This window comes from Lycorma delicatula, chromosome 1 (genome assembly GCF_047948215.1).
Source record: "Lycorma delicatula isolate Av1 chromosome 1, ASM4794821v1, whole genome shotgun sequence".
Classification (NCBI taxonomy): domain Eukaryota; kingdom Metazoa; phylum Arthropoda; class Insecta; order Hemiptera; family Fulgoridae; genus Lycorma; species Lycorma delicatula.
The window spans coordinates 151350466-151370940 of NC_134455.1; the positions used below are offsets into that span (position 1 = coordinate 151350466).

General features: G+C 32.6%; 1 protein-coding gene across 1 annotated transcript; it reads left to right on the forward strand.

Moving 5' to 3' along the window:
- The first annotated feature begins 5251 nt into the window (after positions 1 to 5251).
- LOC142317689 (uncharacterized) lies at positions 5252 to 8839 on the forward strand. The gene is made up of 2 exons (XM_075354239.1): positions 5252 to 5411; positions 7618 to 8839. Exons 1-2 carry the CDS (start codon positions 5252 to 5254, stop codon positions 8664 to 8666), a joined length of 1209 nt encoding a protein of 402 aa, XP_075210354.1. The 3' UTR covers positions 8667 to 8839.
- Positions 8840 to 20475: the final 11636 nt, after the last annotated feature.

Sequence of the window (20475 nt, forward strand, 5' to 3'; positions counted from 1 at the left end):
TTAATAAAAATAAAAAAAAACGTATTTTTTTAAAATAGATTTTTTTTTAAATTTCTTAATAATTTTACACAAAATAATAAAAAGCATTTTCTCTATTTTAAACTACTTTTTATTGTCCTTCAAAATACCTTTACACCCAGCTATCCATTATTGAAAATTTAAATAGACATTGGAGTAGAATCATAGTGCTAATTCTGATAATTTTAATCATTAAAAGCGAATAAGATAAGAGATTTTAAATATTTAGAAAAGATAGAAGTTGATAGGAAAAAATAACAAAAAAGTCCCAAATTTGTTAAAACGCCCTCGACATTACGTAAAGTATATCAACATTTCAATCGATTTTGATTACATAGGCTTTATAACGAGTTCTGAGATTAGAAAGTTTTGATGTAAAACGGTTTTTAAGCTATTGAACAACTTCTTTTTAGTATACAGGTGTATGATAAACTCGGCGTTATTTATTATTACGATTTTTAGTCCTAAAAATTAATGTTTAAATGAAAGTAACGAAATAGTAAATCAACTATTTTCTGATTAGTTATTTCTTATTAATGAAAAAACTTACCGGCCTCCAGAAGTAATACGTTCCATTTGTCATTTGACTTTCTTGAAAACTACCCGTACAATGCTTAGTATAATTATTTCCTTCCATTTCTCTGCATTTTTTTATTTATGTTCACCCTGATAATTATAAGCTTATCTCCAATTAAAGATACTTGTTTTTTAATGATCTACAATTAATCTTTAGCGAATTAAAAAATGTCAATTCTGACCAGCATACGAACTTTACCGATTAAAGGCAGAGACGATCTTCCACTGCCTTGGAGATTAGCATTTGGAAATTAGCATTTTTTATGCTTATAAACTCTTGTTTTGGTTATTTTTCAGTAGTAGTCAAAAATTTTTTCCTTCAAAAAATTAGAAAACTTTTAATAAAATTAAATTTATTATGGTAAAAATATTATTGAAAAATCCACTGTCCTTCACTTTTATAATTTTAATTAAAAATAACTTATTTATTAACTATGAATACTAATTCTACTTTAGAATAACGTCATTGTGTCTCAACTATGTAGTGAGTTATATTTGTTTCGACTCTTAACTTAGAGAAAGAAGATAAAACAATCCCTTTCGGCACTCCGGATGGCGGAGATACATTTCACCGGCGGTAAGCAGAAGGAAAAAAAGATCCACCTTAAAGTTAAGAAAAACTTCAGATTTATTCAATACGACAATAGTTGCATGTGAAAAAAGTTTCATATGTTCAGCATACGATAAGCCTCATCTTTTTACAATTCCAGTAACATTTTGGGCATCCCTTGAAGTAAGGGTTGGTCATATAAAGAATTGTGTCAGACAAAAGTTTTAGGTAATGTTTAGAGGATTAACCACCACTTTAAACCGATTGGATGCTGTACCTAATACGGGAGGAATGATTTTTTGTTTTCAAACCCCCATTTATTCCACCCCGTGGGACAATGGTTGGTGATGTCAAAAAACTTTACTTACATAGGTTTTAGGCCCTTATCCAAAGAATAGTAGGAACTTTAAACGAACTCGATAATTTACTTAATAAGAAAGTTATAGCGATATATTGTTTTTTCGAAAAGCCCCCTCCTATTTCCATCCCTATGGTCCGATTTTGGCCGTTAACGAACTCGACCGAAATCTTGAAACGAGTTATTTTTAAGAAACATTTTGAAAGTCATTGGCGCAAAATTGCGGCAGTTATCGTGTCTACAAGAAAGTGAAATATATATGTATTTATTTATAAACTTTTGAGCTGACGGTGGTTTTGGGGTCTGACGGATGTGAAACACGAAGATATGTCGAGATTTTCCGGAAGTCGAATCATGATACCCATTACAATAGGTAGCTTCCTTGTGAAATCTACCTAAAACTGTGCCAAAAAGTAAATATGTTTAAAGATTAAGAATGATTATAAACGTGCACACATCAATTCATTTTGTATTGTACATAAATGTTTTTGAACATTTTGGTAAAGTTTTAAAGTGGTAAATTTATTTTTAAATGAATTGTGTTAAATTATCTGATAATTTTTCCACAACCATACCTCAGAAAAACTCGTAAATTATAGAATATTGTTATAATAGTGCTGTCTGTGGGGGAACTCTTCTGACTCGTTTAAAACTATAAATTGTATTTTGCAGTATATTTCTATTGTAATCTAATTTTCCTCGTTCAGCTTCGGATGTTCATTAACACGTGACTGACACTTTTTAGTGTACTTCTCATTTGAGTTTACCATAATCTACCACTCCAATTCAGTTTTGCACGTACAACGTAATATTATTATATATAGAACTGCTATGGTAAGTATTACGTATGATTCATTTCTTAATTACTTCTCTGTGAGGAGAGGGAGCAACTGGTGGCTACCTGAGATTAGAACGTACACTCAAGTAAGAAGATAATTCCAAGGGGTTACGTTCAGTTTAAAACATTATATTACATAAGAGGAATATATTTTTTGTGTGAATATATTGTAATAATCTGTTATTGATAGTATTTATATAATTTTAAGAATTATAAACAATAGTTTTTATTACCTTAAAAGGCCATAATAAGCAGAATAAGTACATAGTGATATTTTTAGTTATGTAAAATAGAAAATAAAAAATAAAAGTAGTGGAACGATGAAAATTTGCATAGATTTTCATTTTCATATCGTTCGATAATGAATCAGTTTAGTTTTAGCAGTCGGGTTTTTTGGTAGATATTTCCAAAAATAAGTATTTGTTTTTTTTTTAATTTTACAACTTGTATCAAAAATAATTTTAATTTTACACCTTGTATAAAAAATAATTTCAAAACCATACACTTGTCCAACCAAGAATGTTCAGTAAATGAAATTTGCACCATTTGAAAGTGCGCGCCCTGCAGATTTCAAAACCGGCCGCCAGATAGCAATACTAGCGCTCAACCGTACGCTATACGCTAATTTTAGTTACTAACAATATGGCATCTATGCGACAGAGGACATTTGAATTCTAGAATTTAGCCAGACAGAGACCGAAATAACGGTCCAGCGTGCTTTTCGACAGCGTTTTAGGATCGATCCACCATCGATTAAGAACATTTGTCACTGGTATAAAAAATTTAAAGAACAGAGGCGTTTATATAAGAGGAAGAGTCAGGGTGACCGTGCACTTCAGAGAAAAATGTATAACGAATTCAAGAGGTTCTTCAGCGAAGCCCAAAATAGTCCACTCGTCGTGCTAGCAGAGAACTTACAATCCCTCATACGATGTTTGGCGTCTGTTAAGATGACGCTTGCATTTCAATTCATAACGATTAAAACCGGTACACACTGTTTGTGTAATTGACAAAAGAAAACTAAAGATTTCTGTGACTTTCTTTTTTGTCTATAGAAAATATATTTAAAATATACATATAGTACGTAGGTTTTATAAAAGCTACGTACTATAAATCTTTCCATTGTTTATTTAATCTTATGATATTTTAAAATCACAAAGATTTACATCTTAAATAATTACAAATAATACTGTACTACCATAATTAAAAAATTATTTTGCACAAAGTTGTTATTATTTTAAGTAATAATTTCTTAAACAGTAATATATATACTATTCAATTTTGATGTAAATCTGGTGAATTGTTTCAAACGTATGATTGTTAGTGATATGTTAATTACAATGAAAATAGCTTTTCTTAGAATAACGTTACTAATGACTTAAATGTTTTATACTTCTAGAGTTAAATGTTAGTAATATTAAACAGCAGAAAGTGGAAATTAATAATACTTTAATGCCCTCTTACCTCCGGTAAGGAGATCCAATTTAACTGATTCATTGATCCAATGAAAACATTTATTTAGAAAGATCACAGGTAAATTTGTTTTGTATAATTTTGAAAAAAAATTGTGCTAGGAAAATTAAACTCGGCAACATTTTTTCGGTAATTACAAATCATACCTAAATTTCAGTTCCATTCGAATGGCTTGTTCAAGGACTGTATTTGTGATAAAAGCATAAAGCAAATGAAATTTTTCCCTTTATTAGGTTTAATAAATTTTTTTAACCAGAATTGTTATTTATTAGCCTATTTATTTTTTCACTTAAAATTAGTCAATTTTTTAAATAGAAAAAATTAAAAATTTAATGAAAAGTTTCAACGTCTATAATTTCTACTCTTTTCTTTCAATAGAAATCATAAAAATACTATTTAAAAAAAAAATTATCAATTCTAATTTTATCTTAATTTTCAGTTGTTGAAAAACTAAAACATACTTAATTTTAATAATTTTTTTTGAAAATTTTCTAAAAATGTTGAATATTTAAATATGTTTGTTTCAGGTTACACAAGTAATAACCCACCGTGTTGGTGTAGTGGTCAATACGTCTTCCCAAATCAGCTGATTTGGAAGTAGAGAGTTCCAGCTTTCAAGTTCTAGTAAAGGCAGGTACATTTATACGGATTTGAATACTAGATCGTGGGTGCCGATGTTCTTTGGTGGTTGGGTCTCAATTAACCACACGTTTCAGGAGTGGTCGAACTGAGAATGTGCAAGACTACATTTCATTTACACTCATACATATCATTAAAAAAAAATTACAAAAATTTACTAATTTAAAAAAAAATTAAGTGTAAAATTAAAGATTTAAAAATATATATATAACTGTTAGAAAAAAAAATGTAAATAATAATACTTTTTTATTTTTTTAATTTCTATTTTGTGAAGTTTACTAGAAATTAAAGATTAGTAAGGTAAGATTACATAGAAGTAAGTTTTAATTTAGCTTCGATTTTAAAACAATTCAAATTTTTAAAATTGGAGAAATGAATATGAAATTAGCAAGTTTTTAAAATAGTTTTCATTTTTCTTTTAAAAATTAATATAATTTAATGTTTATACACTTGAATTTTTTACACTTCAATGATTTTTATTTATCCTTTATACATCGTAATTAATAGAAAAAGGAAGGAATTTTAATTCAACGGAAATTTTAATTTGATATAATTTTCATTCGTTTTATATTTCAGTGTGTTAAAAAAAAAAACATTTTAGATAACAAAGGTTAAAAATCGAAATAGTATTAACTTTTTTTTATAAATATTTTTTAATCATGCTAATAATTGTTGCATTTGAGTCGATAATTTATCGTAAATCGCAAGGTTTATTGTGACCTTTCCAGAGATATCAAGTCAAAAATGATATCAAATTAGTATATAAGACCGAATTGCTCAGACTTACCTCACCTTCAACATGAAGTCTTCCTTGGTACTGTTGGTAATCGTTAGCTTTGCTGCTGCTGCTGTCCACCCTTATGGACAGAGCAGGTGGCAATGGTTTTCATACAACAACCAGAACTCTGTAACTCCTGTTAGTCATCAACAGCAACAGAATCAGAACAATAACCAAAATGGTGAGTACAGTTCCTAATTATAAATTGCATAGATTGATTGTTTCTGAATAGAGAATTTTAGATTTTCTCAACTGTTTCACTTGCAAATAAATAAAAAATAAAAAAATGTTATTTAATTTTTGAGTTATTTCATTCCAGTGATGATTGCTTTGTAGTCATCATCAAAAAATAAAAAGTAATTACTATAAAAATATTAGGCAAAATGAAACAATTGAAAAAAAAGATAGATAGATATACTTAACAAATTTTTGTCAGGATTAATGCCACCCTGGAACTTAGAGGTCAAGGGTAAAATTGGCAACTGACAAGCGGCGAGTCAATGTGGCGAGAGCCGCATTGTCGGACCGTGTGTGAGTTCCTTGATGCGGTTGCTTTTTTCAACCGACATCAGTGTTTACCTAAGGGAAAAAACTCCTATCGTGCTGCTGTATGAAGCTAACCGAGAGATGTGGCTGGCTACCAGCCAGATTAAGGTTCCAAGCGCTATGGTGGACAGGTACTTGCTGACATTCAGTGACCTAGGCGTGGCAGCGAATTGCTGTCTTTGACGAAATAAATTTAATTATTGATAGTCATATATGTTTTAGTAGTTGACGGGTCCATTTTAGTGATATATGACAAGTGGGCGATCGGACACGCAAGCGAGTGGTGTATGGCTTATTTCGCTCACGCTCTTAGGTTAGTTCTAGGAGCTAATTAGGACACTGGTCGCTAAACTGTTTCGTGGTCAGTAGCGGTTTGTGGCACAGACATTCGGTCTTATGCTTTAGGACGACCGAATGGGGTGGTGGCGGTAGAAATGCCAAGCAAACCACACACTTAACAAATTAATAAATAAATGTTCATGTATTTGTAAAATAATAAAGACTTCTTTGTTTTATTTTTCTAAACAATATATTTCTTTACTTAGTAACTTCTTTTTTCTCATTTATTCCTTAATATGCTCTTTGTGTTTATATTTATTTTTACTTTTATGTATTATTACCATTATTTTATTCTGTTGAAAAATATTAATGTCAGTTGTTATTTAATAATCAAAATCTACATCTAGTACTACATTTGATAATTTTTTAGCATTCTCTTTGCAGTTATAATACTTATATTTTATTCTGTATTTTATCAATAGAAATGAAAGATGTAGGAACATTTATTGATTTATTATTTAAAATTTCAGTCAAATTTATTTTATTCAATTAATAAAATCAGTTCCTTTTAAATCTAGTTTAAAAATAATTTTAAAAGGAAAAAATTGCTGTATTTTCTAATAAGACTTTTGAATAAATGAAAAGAAAGCCAGATGATGGTGTTAAAAACAAAAACACTTTTTTCTGTATTAGTTTACAAGAAGTTTACTTTTCTTTAAAAACAGGCATTATAAATATGAAAATAAGTATAGTTTGTGTATTAAACTTTATGGATCCACTTATTATAAAAGCAGCTATTTTTTTTATTATAGATTATAAAAAATGTTTCATTATTTTTTCTAACCTAATTTGGTAATTCATTCTATATTCAGAAATTCTATATTCATCTTATTTCTACTTACTTTGCTTCTTGTGACCTTAATCATTACAAATACATATTTTAATGAGGAATATAAGATTAATAAAGGTACATGAAAGAATAATAAACGCTTCCCAAGAATCTAACTTGAAAGCAACTCATCTATCTGTCGATATGATTACACTGGCTGTCTAGTGGTCATTGAATTCTGTTAAAGATTGATAATATTGTTATAAGAAGTTAACAAAGACAGTAATTAAGAAAAATAATAAGATTGAAAACAATGAACTCTAGTCCTGTTTCAAAATAGAGATTAATAACTATAACTGTATAACCAAAATATTAAAATTGAAGTGTTTATGTGAATATTGAAATTTCTTAGCTGTATGAAGTCTTTCTTTAATAATTTTGGTAATTTTATGACAAAGAGAATGTTTCATCAATCAGTTTGTTATACTGTAACATAAAACTTCTATCCGATTTCAATAAATTGCTGATTTCCTTTGTTGCTGGAAAATTTGATTATCATGAAAAATTATAAAATTCAAAATTCTGTGTTGGGGATCACCGTTTTTATTAAAAAATATTTCTGCTACTTCTGCTACCATCTTTCTTACTTTTCATTCTAACAAAACTTTAATATATTTAAACTTAAAGGATACAATTAGTGTAACTTACATATACAAATTTTAATTTTTTTCAGAAAACTTTGCTGGAAAAACCCAAAATGCTGTTTCAAGTAATATGAATGAATACCAGAACAACCAGAATCAGGACAATTATAACAACAACAACCAAGGCAACTATAACAATGGCTACAATAATAATAACTACAACAACAACCACAATGGTTACAATAATTATAACAACAATAATAACAATGACTACAATAATAATAACTACAACAACAACCACAACGGTTACAATAATTATAACAACAATAATAACAATGACTACAATAATAATAACTACAACAACAACCACAACGGTTACAATAATTATAACAACAATAATAACAATGACTACAATAATTATAATAACAACAACAACAATGGCTACAATAACAACAATGGCTACAGTAATTGTAACAATAACAACAATGGCTACAATAATTATAACAACAACAACAACTACAACAACAACAACAATGATTTCAATAATTATAACAATAACAACAATGGCTACAATAATTATAACAACAACAACAATAACTACAACAATGATTACAATAATTATAACAATAACAACAATGGCTACAATAATTATAACAATAACAACAATGGCTACAATAATTATAACAACAACAACGATTACAATAATTATAACAATAACAACAATAACTACAACAACAACAATAATGATTGCAATAATTATAACAATTACAACAATCAAAACAACTGTAATAATAACTGTAACTACAACTGCAATAACAACAACTGCAACTACAATTGCAATAACAACCAAAATAATGGCAACTGCTATAATAACAACTACAATAACAATAACAATTACAACAACCAAAACCAGAACAACAATAACAACTACAACAACAATAACAATTACAATAACCAAAATCAGAATAATAATCAATATAACAACAATGACTACAATAACCAAAACCAAAACATAAACAACTACAATAACAACAGCCAGAATACTCTCTACAATTTAAACAACAATCAGAACAAGAACAATAACATGAGTAACAAGAGCAATAACCAAAACAGTCAGAACCAGAATGACATTGAATAGGAGGTCAGCACCAATAGTAGCCGATATCCAACCACCAGCGCTGGTTCAGATCATTGAAATAGAATATTACAACATTTTTTTGAAGATTTTGTTTAAACATTGAATGTTGCATAAGTGCAATAATGAATGAGGTCTTTGTATCTGGGATTAAATAAATTTTATTTTTCATGTTATTTTATTTTATTTTTGTTTTTAGTTCCATAATGTTACTTCTGTTAGTATATCTAATTCCACACTCATTTTTTGAAAACTTGAGTATAATATTTTATTTTATAAATATCAATGTTACACATAAATATTATTTTTTTTAAATTTGAGACAATTTACCCATTGCACGACTTTACCATATTTTTTATAAAACATTTATGTAAAATCTAAATTTTATTATTTAAGAAAAATTTAAGTAACTTCTTAGAAGAAATATGGAAGCTAATTAATAAAAATATATCAAATTAATATATTTTAAGACATGAAATTATTTTATATAACTTAAAAGCGAATAATAATAATAATAATTATTGTTTTTTTTTTGGTTTTTTTTTATCTGAATTTTTACGGGCATCGACTGCTAAGGTCATTAGCCCTCGTCACATTCTTTAAAAGAAATTATTATCTCCATCAGGATCGTCATATGTAAGGGTGTAAAGGGCCCTTACATTTTATTTAAAAACACAAACTTCACAATAAACATTAAAACATGAAAGACAAGGACAATCACAAACACTTACTGGGTGTAAAGGGCCCCAATATTAAAATTTGAGATAGGTTCTCAAAAGACCATGAACTTAAAATTATAATTAATCTTATCAATACCATATCTTTCTTCTTTCTTCTATATGTATATATAAAACTACCGCTTAGAGTATCTTTTACCACAGCTTTAAACTTCCATTTTATAGACTTTTAAGAAGTCCACTGGCGTGTAAAAATGCAACTATATTTTCTTCATTTCCATTATCCAGATCAGCACTAATATTATTTGTAAAAAAGAACCTCTTTCTGAGGTCCTCATATATGGTACACTCTTCTATTAGATGCTTGATTGTCAGTGTTTTATTACAAACACCGCACATTGGTCTCACTTCGCCGGTTAACAAATATAAATTTGTTAATCGCGTGTGACCGATTCTAAGTCTGGTCACCGCTACTTGTTCACGGCGAGTCAATTTAAAGTCGCTTTTCCATTTATAAGGAGAAGTTTTAACTGAGTTTAATTTTGTATTTAAACTCCTCCATTCAGCGTTCCACTTGTTTCTTACTATGTTTGTTAGACGGTTTTTAACATCTGCCACTCTTACAGGAAATGCATCCAAATCATCGCAGACTGTTGCCTTTCTGGCAGCTTCGTCTGCGATTTCATTACCTGTAATACCAGCATGCCCTGGAGTCCATACAAATACGCATCGCTGTCCTCGTTGTTTTAGTACATATAAAATGGACAGGATGTTTGCAATTAGGACATCCTTAATGTTCTTGTTCCGAATTGCGACGAGTGCACTTAATGAATCGGAACATATTAGCACTCTCTCTTCGCAATAGTGTTCAGTGTAGCGAAGAGTTTGCTGAATTGCAGTGAGTTCTGCCGTGTAGACACTGGCCACATCTGGCAGTCTCCAAGAGTGGACTTCTTCATTTACATATATCGAGCATCCAACACAATGTTCTGTTTTAGAACCGTCAGTATAAATTCTAATATGTTCTTCGTAACTACTGACGGTTGCTAAAAATTCCTGCTGGATGATCACTGCTGGTTTTTTTTTATTTCTCCTTGAGAGAGATCCAAGCTTGTATTTACCGCTGGCAAGAGCCATGGCGGTATTTCTCTAGTAGAAACTGCTAGTGTCTCTGGTATAGCAATTTCATATTTTCTTCTTAATTCGTGGTACCTAATTCCGGTTGGTCTGGAATAGGTAGCACGATGTTCATATACTGCAGCCATAGGATGATTTGTAAACAATTTATTATTTATATGAGCAGGGAAAGCCCATACATTTGCTGCATATCTTAACAAAAGGATCACTCTTCTATAATGTAGTGGCATTATTCCGGCTTCAGACATTAGACTAGCCGCCGGACTTGTGCGGAAAGCGCCTGTTGCATATCTTATTCCGCTATTATGAACTACGTCTAACTTTCATAAGTGCGACTTTCTAGCGGATGAATATACGATGCATCCGTAGTCTAGTTTAGATTGAACCAATGCTTTATACAATCTCAATAATGTCTCTTTGTCTGAGCCCCAATTTAAATTCGATAAACATTTTATAATGTTTAGGGCTCTTTTGCATCTATCACTCAAGTCCTGTATATGTAATCCCCATGTAAGGGATTTATCCAATACTAGTCCTAAATATCTTACGCTATCTTTATATTGTATTGGATTATCGTCAATTGTCAACGCAGGACTTTGATGAGGAATTCTCTTCCTACAAAAGTGTACACAGCACGTTTTCTCTGGTGAGAATTGGAATCCGTTATTCCTTGCAACTTCATTTAGAGCATTGATCGCTCGTTGCAATTTGTACCTCACCATAGCAGTCTTGTTGCTGGCATACACAATTGCCAGATCATCAACATAGACGCTTTTGCTGATTTCTACTGGAATGGCAAGTATCAATTATTAATGGCAATGGTAAACAAGGTACCGCTCAACGGTGAACCCTGCGGTATGCCATTTTCCAAGATTCTTTCACATGAATATTCATTTTTGACGCGTACTTGGAAGGTACGGTCATTCATGTAGTTGCTGAGCAGTATAGGCAGATTGCCACGAATGCCCCATTCATGTAACTGGAGCATTATACCATGACGCCAGGTCATATCGAAAGCCTTCTGAAGATCAAAGAAGACTCCGACACAATGTTTCCTTTTAATAAAGCTGTTATATATAATGTCCTCTAAGCTGATCATTTGATCAGTGGTAGAATGGTATTGCCGAAAACCTGCTTGATACGGTGATATCAGGTTTTCTTTTTCCAAAACCCAGACGAGTCGATTATTAATCATTTTTTCCAGTATTTTTCCCATAGCACACGTCAAAGAAATAGGACGATAGCTATTGGGGTCTGTTAAATTTTTATTTTTCTTTGGTACTGGAACAACATGAGCTTTTTTCCACTGCTGCGGGTACGTTCCATCCCGCCAAATTTTATTATAAAGTTCTAACAATCTGCGTTTTACAGTGGTATTCAGCTGCCTGATCATATTATAATGGATTTCATCCGGACCAGCAGCTGTGTTACCTGCTTTTTCCAACGCTTTCGCGAGTTCTTCCATTTTAAATGGTACATTATATGAGTAATTATACTCAGTTCTAAAATTTAGTAGACCTTCGAGTTCTTCTTTTTTGGCTCGAAAACCTTCCTCGTAGTTGGCCGTTCTGCTGGCCTTTTCGAAGTGATTGGATAACAGCTCTGCAATTTCATATGGAGTGTCTTTTATTTCATCTTCATCTTGAAGGCTAGTTATGGGAGCAAAATCATTACGCCCACAAATCGCCTTCACTTTCCTCCAAACATCTGATGCAGTAGTAGTTTTGTCGATGGATGACACGTATTGCTGCCAGGATCGTTTTTTCGAGTCTATCATAAGACGTTTTGCATACGCCCTGTATTTCTTAAAGGCAACAAGATTTTCTATACTAGGACGCTTCTTAAAGGCGTTATACGCCCTTTTCTTTCTTTTTATAGCTTCACTTATTTCATCGTTCCACCATGGAACGGGTTTTTTCGTAAGTTTCCCAGATGTTTTGGGAATATATCTCGATACCGATTCAATTATTGCATTTGTTATGGCGTCGACATCGTCTCCAATAACTCCAGTTGTTTCTGGGAGTATCGTTCTAGCTGTGAAGCTCGTCCAGCTTTCTCAAATAACCATCTTTTAGGGATGGGATATATTGTTCTTGTAACATCAGTTACAATTTGCACCGGGAAATGATCGCTTCCATGCAGATCATCTATGACATGGAAGCTGTACCTTGGTGCTATCGATCCGCTTATAAGTGCAAGATCTATACAGGACGTCGATCCATCTCTGGCATTGAAAAAGGTTCCTGATCCGTCGTTTAAAATAACAAGTTCTGAATTCATCAGGAACCCTTCCAGTTCTCTTCCACGGGGATCTACTCGATCTGATCCCCAAAGAGAATTATGAGCATTAAAGTCACCCACCAGTAAAACAGGTGGGGGAAGCTCGGAAATTAGTCTTGCTATGTCATCCTTATTCCAATCAAAATACGGCAAGTATATGCTGCAGACAGTGACCTGGAGCGGATACTTCATTCTAACGGCGACCGCTTGTAGGTTTGTGTTTAGAAAACCGCTTCGGTGGTAGCTCTAGTCGATGTTAATATAGCTACTCCACCTCTAACTCTTACATTTGGCGGTTGATCTCGCCGAAATATATCGAATCCTTTTAATTTAAAATTTTCATTTCGGCGGAAATGCGTTTCTTGCAGACATATACAAATCGGGTCTACGTCATGTACCAAGCGTTGGAGCTCATGGATGTTTGAAAAACATCCATTGATGTTCCATTGTACAATCGACTCGCTAATTTTTAATTAAATTATTGCCTGGGTTTTCCTTTCGGCCACCCCTTTTTCCTTTTCTTCTCCATCCTACGAACAGCATCGTGTTCGCGGAGAAGGTCGTCGCCTGTAAGGCTTCCGGTCTCCGTATCGGAGACCACCGAAGCCGCCGACGACGACGGGCATGGGTCGGCGCCGGTTTCAGGCGCCGATTGAGAGGCGGCAACCTGGCCGCTCCCCAACACGGGGGTCGCACCGGTCACCGCCTGTGGGAGGGGGGACACTCGCCCCCCCTGTGTGATTTTTTGTGGCCTCTGAGGCTTAGAGGCCACTTCAGTTGCAGGAGGCTTGGAAGCCTCCATAACAGTCTCTGTCGGTATTATTGTTTTCTTGACATCAAGAATCTCGCTGAGACGGACTTGACATTCTGGTTTGGTGTCCGTTTTCTTTTCTGGAGGAGCAACTTTTACTTTTATTGACTTATCTTCAGCAGGCTGTACCACTATCTTTGGCTTAACAAATTCTTTATTGCCAAAAGGTTTCATCTTGTTTTCGATGATCCTCTCAATCATGTTAGCCAAAGTAGGCGCAAGTTTATTTATAATTTGAGCCTCATCTACAGCAATCGGAGCAGGAGCGAGAACAGTAGCCGCAGCCTGAGCATAAGATGTTGTTGCTCTAGGCTTACGGGCGTTAACTATCTTCTTTGCCTCGAAGTAGCTGACTTTTTGCAGGGTTTTTACTTCCTGCACAGCTACTTCATCTTTGTAGACAGGACAATTCCTTGATCTACAAGAATGCGCTCCTTTGCAGTTAATACATGTAGGAGGCTCTTTACACGGCTCTCCCTCATGCACCTCTTCACCGCACACGCATATTTGCGGTCTTTCGCATCTAAGAGCGGTGTGGCCAAAGCGTTGGCACTTGAAGCACCTCATTGGCTGCGGGACAAATGCCCGCACATCCAAACGGTGAATCCCCGCTCTTATCTTTTCTGGCAAAGTAGGCCGGTTGAAAGTGAGGACATGAGAAGCTGAGGGTAAGACCTCACCGTTCCTTCTCATGTTCAATCGACGGCACTCTATTACTCCTTGTGCTGCCAGTTCCTCTACAATCTCTTGCTCCGAACAGTTTAAAAGATCCCGACAGACCACAACACCCCTTGAGGTGTTGAGCGTGCCGTGGGGATCAACACGTACCGCTAGCTCTCCAATTTTCTTCAGCCCTAAAATCTTCTGAGACTGTATATCATTAACAGTCTCTACATGAAGTCCCGTAAAAGTTTTCCTTATTTCTTTAACAGGGCCTCCAGCACATTTGTTTATTTCTCGAGCGATGAGAAAAGGACTCACCCTCGAGAAATTTCCATCCTCCTTTGTAATGACCAAATATTTGGGTTTCGGTACATTACTACTTTTAAAAAAAGCTTTTTGTAAGCTTTTTCTAGCCTCAATCTCTATTTTTTTATTTTCCGTACTTTTCCTCCGATTTGCCTCAGGCGAAACGGCTGGTTCTAAACGAGGGTGTTTACGTGCACCCTCTGCCACGTTGGTTTGTTCAGGAAAATTCATGAACAAATAATCCCTTCTGTAGTAAGGCTAGCCGCCGGGGTACACCCCCACTCCAGGGCTACCAACCCTGGAGGTCCGTTCCGGTACTCCGGTGGAACCGGCATATGTCCTGGCAGAGAGCGGATGCGCAGTCTCTGCACTGACTCCAGGCCCCTACACACCGAAGCTTTCAGGGCTCCCATGCTCCGAACATGGGCACCTTAACTACATGCTTGCCATCGCGGGGGGCATGTGGACGACGAAAGGTCTCCGTTACACCTGCAAATAACTTTGACCGTGGCCGCCACATCGCCAGCTCTAACGGCGGTATTAATCCATTTCCGTAATCGTTAATAATGTCGTATCTGCAGGTGGCCGTAAAGTCCAGTCCTGTAATTCGGCCTATAGATGTAAATCGACCGAAAAAAGTATATCCGAGAAACAACACTCGGAACCCCGTTAGCCAGCTATATGTAATGTACTTGAGTACAGCTGTTGCCGCCCTGGACGTGGAACGTAGATGTTGTGTTCCGGACGTGGGGAATATCTACCTCAGGGCAATAATTATTGTTATTATTATTATTATTGCTGTGCCTTGTGTACCAATATAGCAGAACCGTGTGAGATGCCTGCACTGTGATATATTAATATTAACAGTAATAATTATTAGTTCAAGCAGGAGAGGTAATAGTAAAATTGTGCTGCTTAACCAAGACTATAATTCAAATAAATTTGCTTTTTTCCCAAAGACTGTAAAATTTACACAAAACCACATACATCCATAAAAATAGCAATTTTCTTTTGAACAAAATTGTTGATTTATTTGTGAGTTAATTTGTTTAGATAACCTTCATTATTTGAATTACATTTTTATTTTAAATAATAAAATTCACAAAATTTCTGCCATACCATACTACATCATGGCATACTGTGATAATAAATTTGTACTATATTTTGTTATATCATCTTGTTTATTAAACAAAAAAGTATATGTAATAATTTGATATTTAATAACTGTTGCTTACACAATTTTTCATATTTTCCAAAATTCTCATTTTATTTTTTGATAAATATTCTCAAACCTAGGTACATCGCTGAATTCATAAGAAAATCATTTTAATTCTCTTAATCGTGTCTTTCAGATTTTATCTATTTTATTTATGCAAGATTTCCTGAGATTTTATGATCACAGGAAATGAAGATAATTCTTTTAAAGGTTTCATCCTGCTTCATTCTAAATTTTTCATAATTTGTTTTTTCAAAGCTAGATTTGTTAATACTCATTTACTCATTATTATAACGCTACCAGGAGGTCTCTCCAACATGAAGACTTTTTTGAAACCACACAATCTTGTTTTATTGATAGTTTTTTTTTTAATTTACTAAGTCCCTTGTAATCCTGTTGAAATCTTTCTTATTTCTTAACTTATTTTTGATGATTAAATTTTTTTCTTATGATCAGTTTGATGGTAACATATATTAAAATAAAACTTATTTTCCATTACAATTACTAAGAAAGAGTGCATAAATGAAAAACATCGCTACTAAAATTTGTAAAATTTAATAAATTTGTATTTATCCTACCACACAATTAAATTTATTACAATTAAATTATCACAATATAACAATTATCACAATTAAATTTATTACAGAATTCTTGTTGTTTGAATTGCTTATCCTGCCAGAACATTTTATTTTTGGGTAATATGAAATTACCATTTAAATTGTACACCTCAGTTAGTCATTTGATTATTTTTATATTTCTCCGTTTAAAATCGAACCAAATTATACTTTAATAGACTAAGCACTATATTTTTTAAAATTTTAGTTATGGTTGGTATCTGATGGCTAATAGTGTTAAATATCTTGTATATAATTCAATATTTAAGATTCCCATTGTTTAATTTTAAAAAAAAATGCGAATACCAACCACCATTTCAGCAAGAGTATGTTTTAGTCTGCAATAAACAACCAAAATGATTAGTTTGAAAATAATCAATAATTATGTTACACACAAATATTCTACAGACCAACACTGGGATTTGGTCTATTAATGCACATCTGACTAGGATTTACACGGTCAAAAAAGGATCCTCTGACGTATGTATAATGGTGTTTTACAGTCTCTGTTCCAGAATTACAATATCAAAATCACATTGTTGTTGAAACAACGTTTGCTTCAACGTTCACTGTTAAACAACAAATTTATGGTATCATTTAAGTAAATAATTGTATTATTAATTCATTTGTTCAATTAGTTTATATATATTTAAATATAAGTACTAAACTATGCAATAATAGTGTAAATATTCTATCCCATTTTGTATGAATAGAATTTCTGTGAAAGTATTTATTTGAATTCTTTTCTCTATAGATTTTTTTTTTTTTTTTTTTTTATCCTAGGCGCACAATGGGGTGTCGTTATCAGCGCCTGGACACAAAGTTCTTATAGTAAATGATTAAAAATTAACAATTAAAATATACTTTAAAATTAGAAGGATATAAAACGCCTATGCTAAGTGCGTAATAAAAACAAATCTGGTGAGACTCTTGTCAGGGCGCACGGCCGTTGGTTTAACGTGAAACGTTACAGACCTTGGATGAAGTTCCTTCATGCTACAGACCGACCAACTTATCAGTAGGGTTAAATGGAAGAGCCACCATCGTATTTTTTGAACAAAACTGAAAATCTCCAATGGAAAATTTTAGTTCCTTTTTTGGCCAACTCTACAGATAAATTGGTCGGTCTGAATGTCAGCAAGTCACTTTTAGTGTATTGGGTTGAAATAAAAAAACGAGACATTATTTGCGTACTAAATTTAATTTTACCATAAAACAGACACTAAATGGTACATTTTATTTATTTCGACTAATATTCGACGAGAATTTTGTTCAACGTTGGTCTGATATGAGAAATAAGAGACATAAGGCATAATAACCAGTGGTAGAGATGCTCGCTCCGTCGACGTCGTTCACTGAGCGCGCCGTGCCAGCTTAGCGACGCTCCCAAAACAGTCTCGCTCGCTCGGCCTGGACATTGAGATACCTGTGCGTGACCCATAACCTCCCCTTACCAACGATATGCGTAATTTTTATTTCCGGCTGGCTTTTGTGCAGGCTAATGCTGTCATATTGATTTTTTATACTTTTTTACATTTACTTTAATTTTTTCATATAAATATTGCCCAAAATACACTTACTGTTACTTAAATCGATCTATCTCGAAAACCTCTAAACACAAACATACGAATCACCGCCCTATCACATCTAGGTCGTGATCTACATTGAATGGAAATGAGCGAGGGCGCCAGTTTTGGCCGATCAGCGCTGTGCCCTCTGCCCGCCAATCCACCCGCCAGTGGCGCAAACTCAAAATCGTATCGGCGAGCTGATCATGTAAGTTATAAAATGGAATCGCATATACGTCTCTGAGATTAATAGTTAGAGAGTTATTAAGGCAGGACGAAATAGACCTTTTCGTTGTGCTACAAATTTCTGTTATGGTACCCGTATGTTTCGGTGTGATTTTAAAGACGTTTCTAACATAAAATAACAATAATATTAATAATGTAATATAAAACGATCTAATTGCCGTACGTGAAAAGGCAAAAACATATTACAGTTTTAATTAAATATTTGAATACAGATGCACGGCCTTAAGAAATCATGAGACATTAGATAACATCGATACATTGTTATGTAAAATATTTCGGATGTTAGCTCTAGTTAAAATTTTTCATTAGAAAAATTCTACAAGTGATAGTCGATAGCTATTAATAAAAAACTTGGTTCAATTATAGACAGATTTTACAAAACAATTGACTCTTCATGAGGCGTTAATTCTGAATTTTAAAATCTTGTGTCCTGTGAAGACTTGGAATAATGGTCAAAAAACAAATAATCTCCTAATTTTAAATTTACAAATCTATGCCAATTTGCCGCCATGAAAAAATTATAAAATTCTTTGTATCAACTAATGTTATAAAACATTACTTTTTATTTAAATTATTTGCAAACCTTTTACGTGAAAAATAATCGTTCATTAAATCTTAATAATGTTTGCTGATATTTTTGGCTTTAATACTTTCACCCCACATTTACTTACATCTCTCTGTTTCGAGACCTATAATGACTAATAACTGCTTATACATTTTTAAAATCAATTTATCGATACACTTAAAATTATCTCAATTGCTTTATAATAGTTTAACTACTGTATATCAACAATTGTATGTTACATTTAATAGAAGTGATTACCTTTTTTTTAGGAGTTAGGTCTTTTATATAAAATAGGATACCAAAAAACAGTGATCTGTTTTTAAATGAGATATCTGAATTTATTTCATCCAATCTGTACATGAAAAACAATGGTAAACACGGGTACATCAAGGTTCCAGCAAATTATACAACCGTAGCTTTGCGTGATTTTTATTTATGAATTCCTAGGTAACTCTTAGAACATTCTGTGAGAATGTTTTTTTCATTTTTTTGAAGATCACTATTAAAAAACCTAAGAAGGCATTACTGTAAAAAAAGAAGAATATTTTTTCATTATAATACTTAAATTTAATATTATAGTATTTAAACCTAGTAGAATTTATTCTTTTGTATGCAGGGGAAAGTAAAAATTTAAAATTTGTAAAAGTAACCACACCAGATATCAAAATTTAAAATATTGTATGCCGTAGTATTCATTTAAATTATTTGATAATAGTGTAGTTAATACCAACAATAAGTAACATTTTTAGCAGCTGCTAAAGAACAGAAGAAAATTTAATACAATTTTAAAACCAGATTTTTACATAAAAATTGTTTTTGAAGAGAATCGAAAAATATTTCGTTTGTAAATTAATATTACAATTTATAAACTAAATATTTTATTTCGTTTTTCTGATGTTAGATGATAAAAACAATCACACAATATGATGCACTGTCGGACACAGTTTGAAAAATGAGCCAATGAGTGATCGATTCCGATTAAGTTGATTTGGTTTTCATAAAAACTAAGCAGCGCGTAAGTTAAACGTCTATGTAAATATTTTTAGACAAGAAATAAGAAAAATTAAGTCAAACCAATTAATTTGCTAAATTGAAAGAGCTTTTAAATCCTGAAAATATAAATATTGCCTACGAAGCCTGTCTTTGCCAATATTTTTTCGACCGATTGACCTAATTCACCACGAGAAAAAAAACGAAATCGTCGGTAGGAAATCAGCTTCTGTCCTCTTTGATTACAAGAACTCCAATGATTTTTTGATCCAGGCACTCTGAGCACGGACTATATTTATATCTAGCTCTGATCAGACTTATACCTCAGGAACCGGGAATAAAAAGATGAGTTCGAAGAAATGGTGTAGATAAAGAAAAAGCCTTTTTATACGAACTAAAAATTATTTAAACGGTTTTTCGTTGACTAGTTTAAGATGCTACAAAAACTATTTTTTCTCTAGATATTAAACAAACCCAGAAACAAGTCACAAGATTTCAAAGAACAACCTCACCCACCACCTACAAGTAAGTTTTATATAAAATATTCAACTTTACTACAAATAACGTGCTTAAATACAATTTGGTCCAGTAAAAATAGGAAATAAAAATAACGGAGCGATAATAATTAACATATGGATAATTTTTATCCACTCTTATAGGAATAAATATCCTCCTACTCTTATTGGAATGAATATCCCTAGCATAATTTATGGCTCCAGTAATTTCTGAAAATTAAGAA

Excerpts from the sequence above, each read along its gene's own strand:
- LOC142317689 (XM_075354239.1), top strand. The coding sequence starts at position 5,252 with ATGAAGTCTTCCTTGGTACTGTTGGTAATCGTTAGCTTTGCTGCTGCT. Across the intron at positions 5,412-7,617 it reads TCAGAACAATAACCAAAATG|AAAACTTTGCTGGAAAAACC; the intron begins GTGAGTACAGTT and ends AATTTTTTTCAG.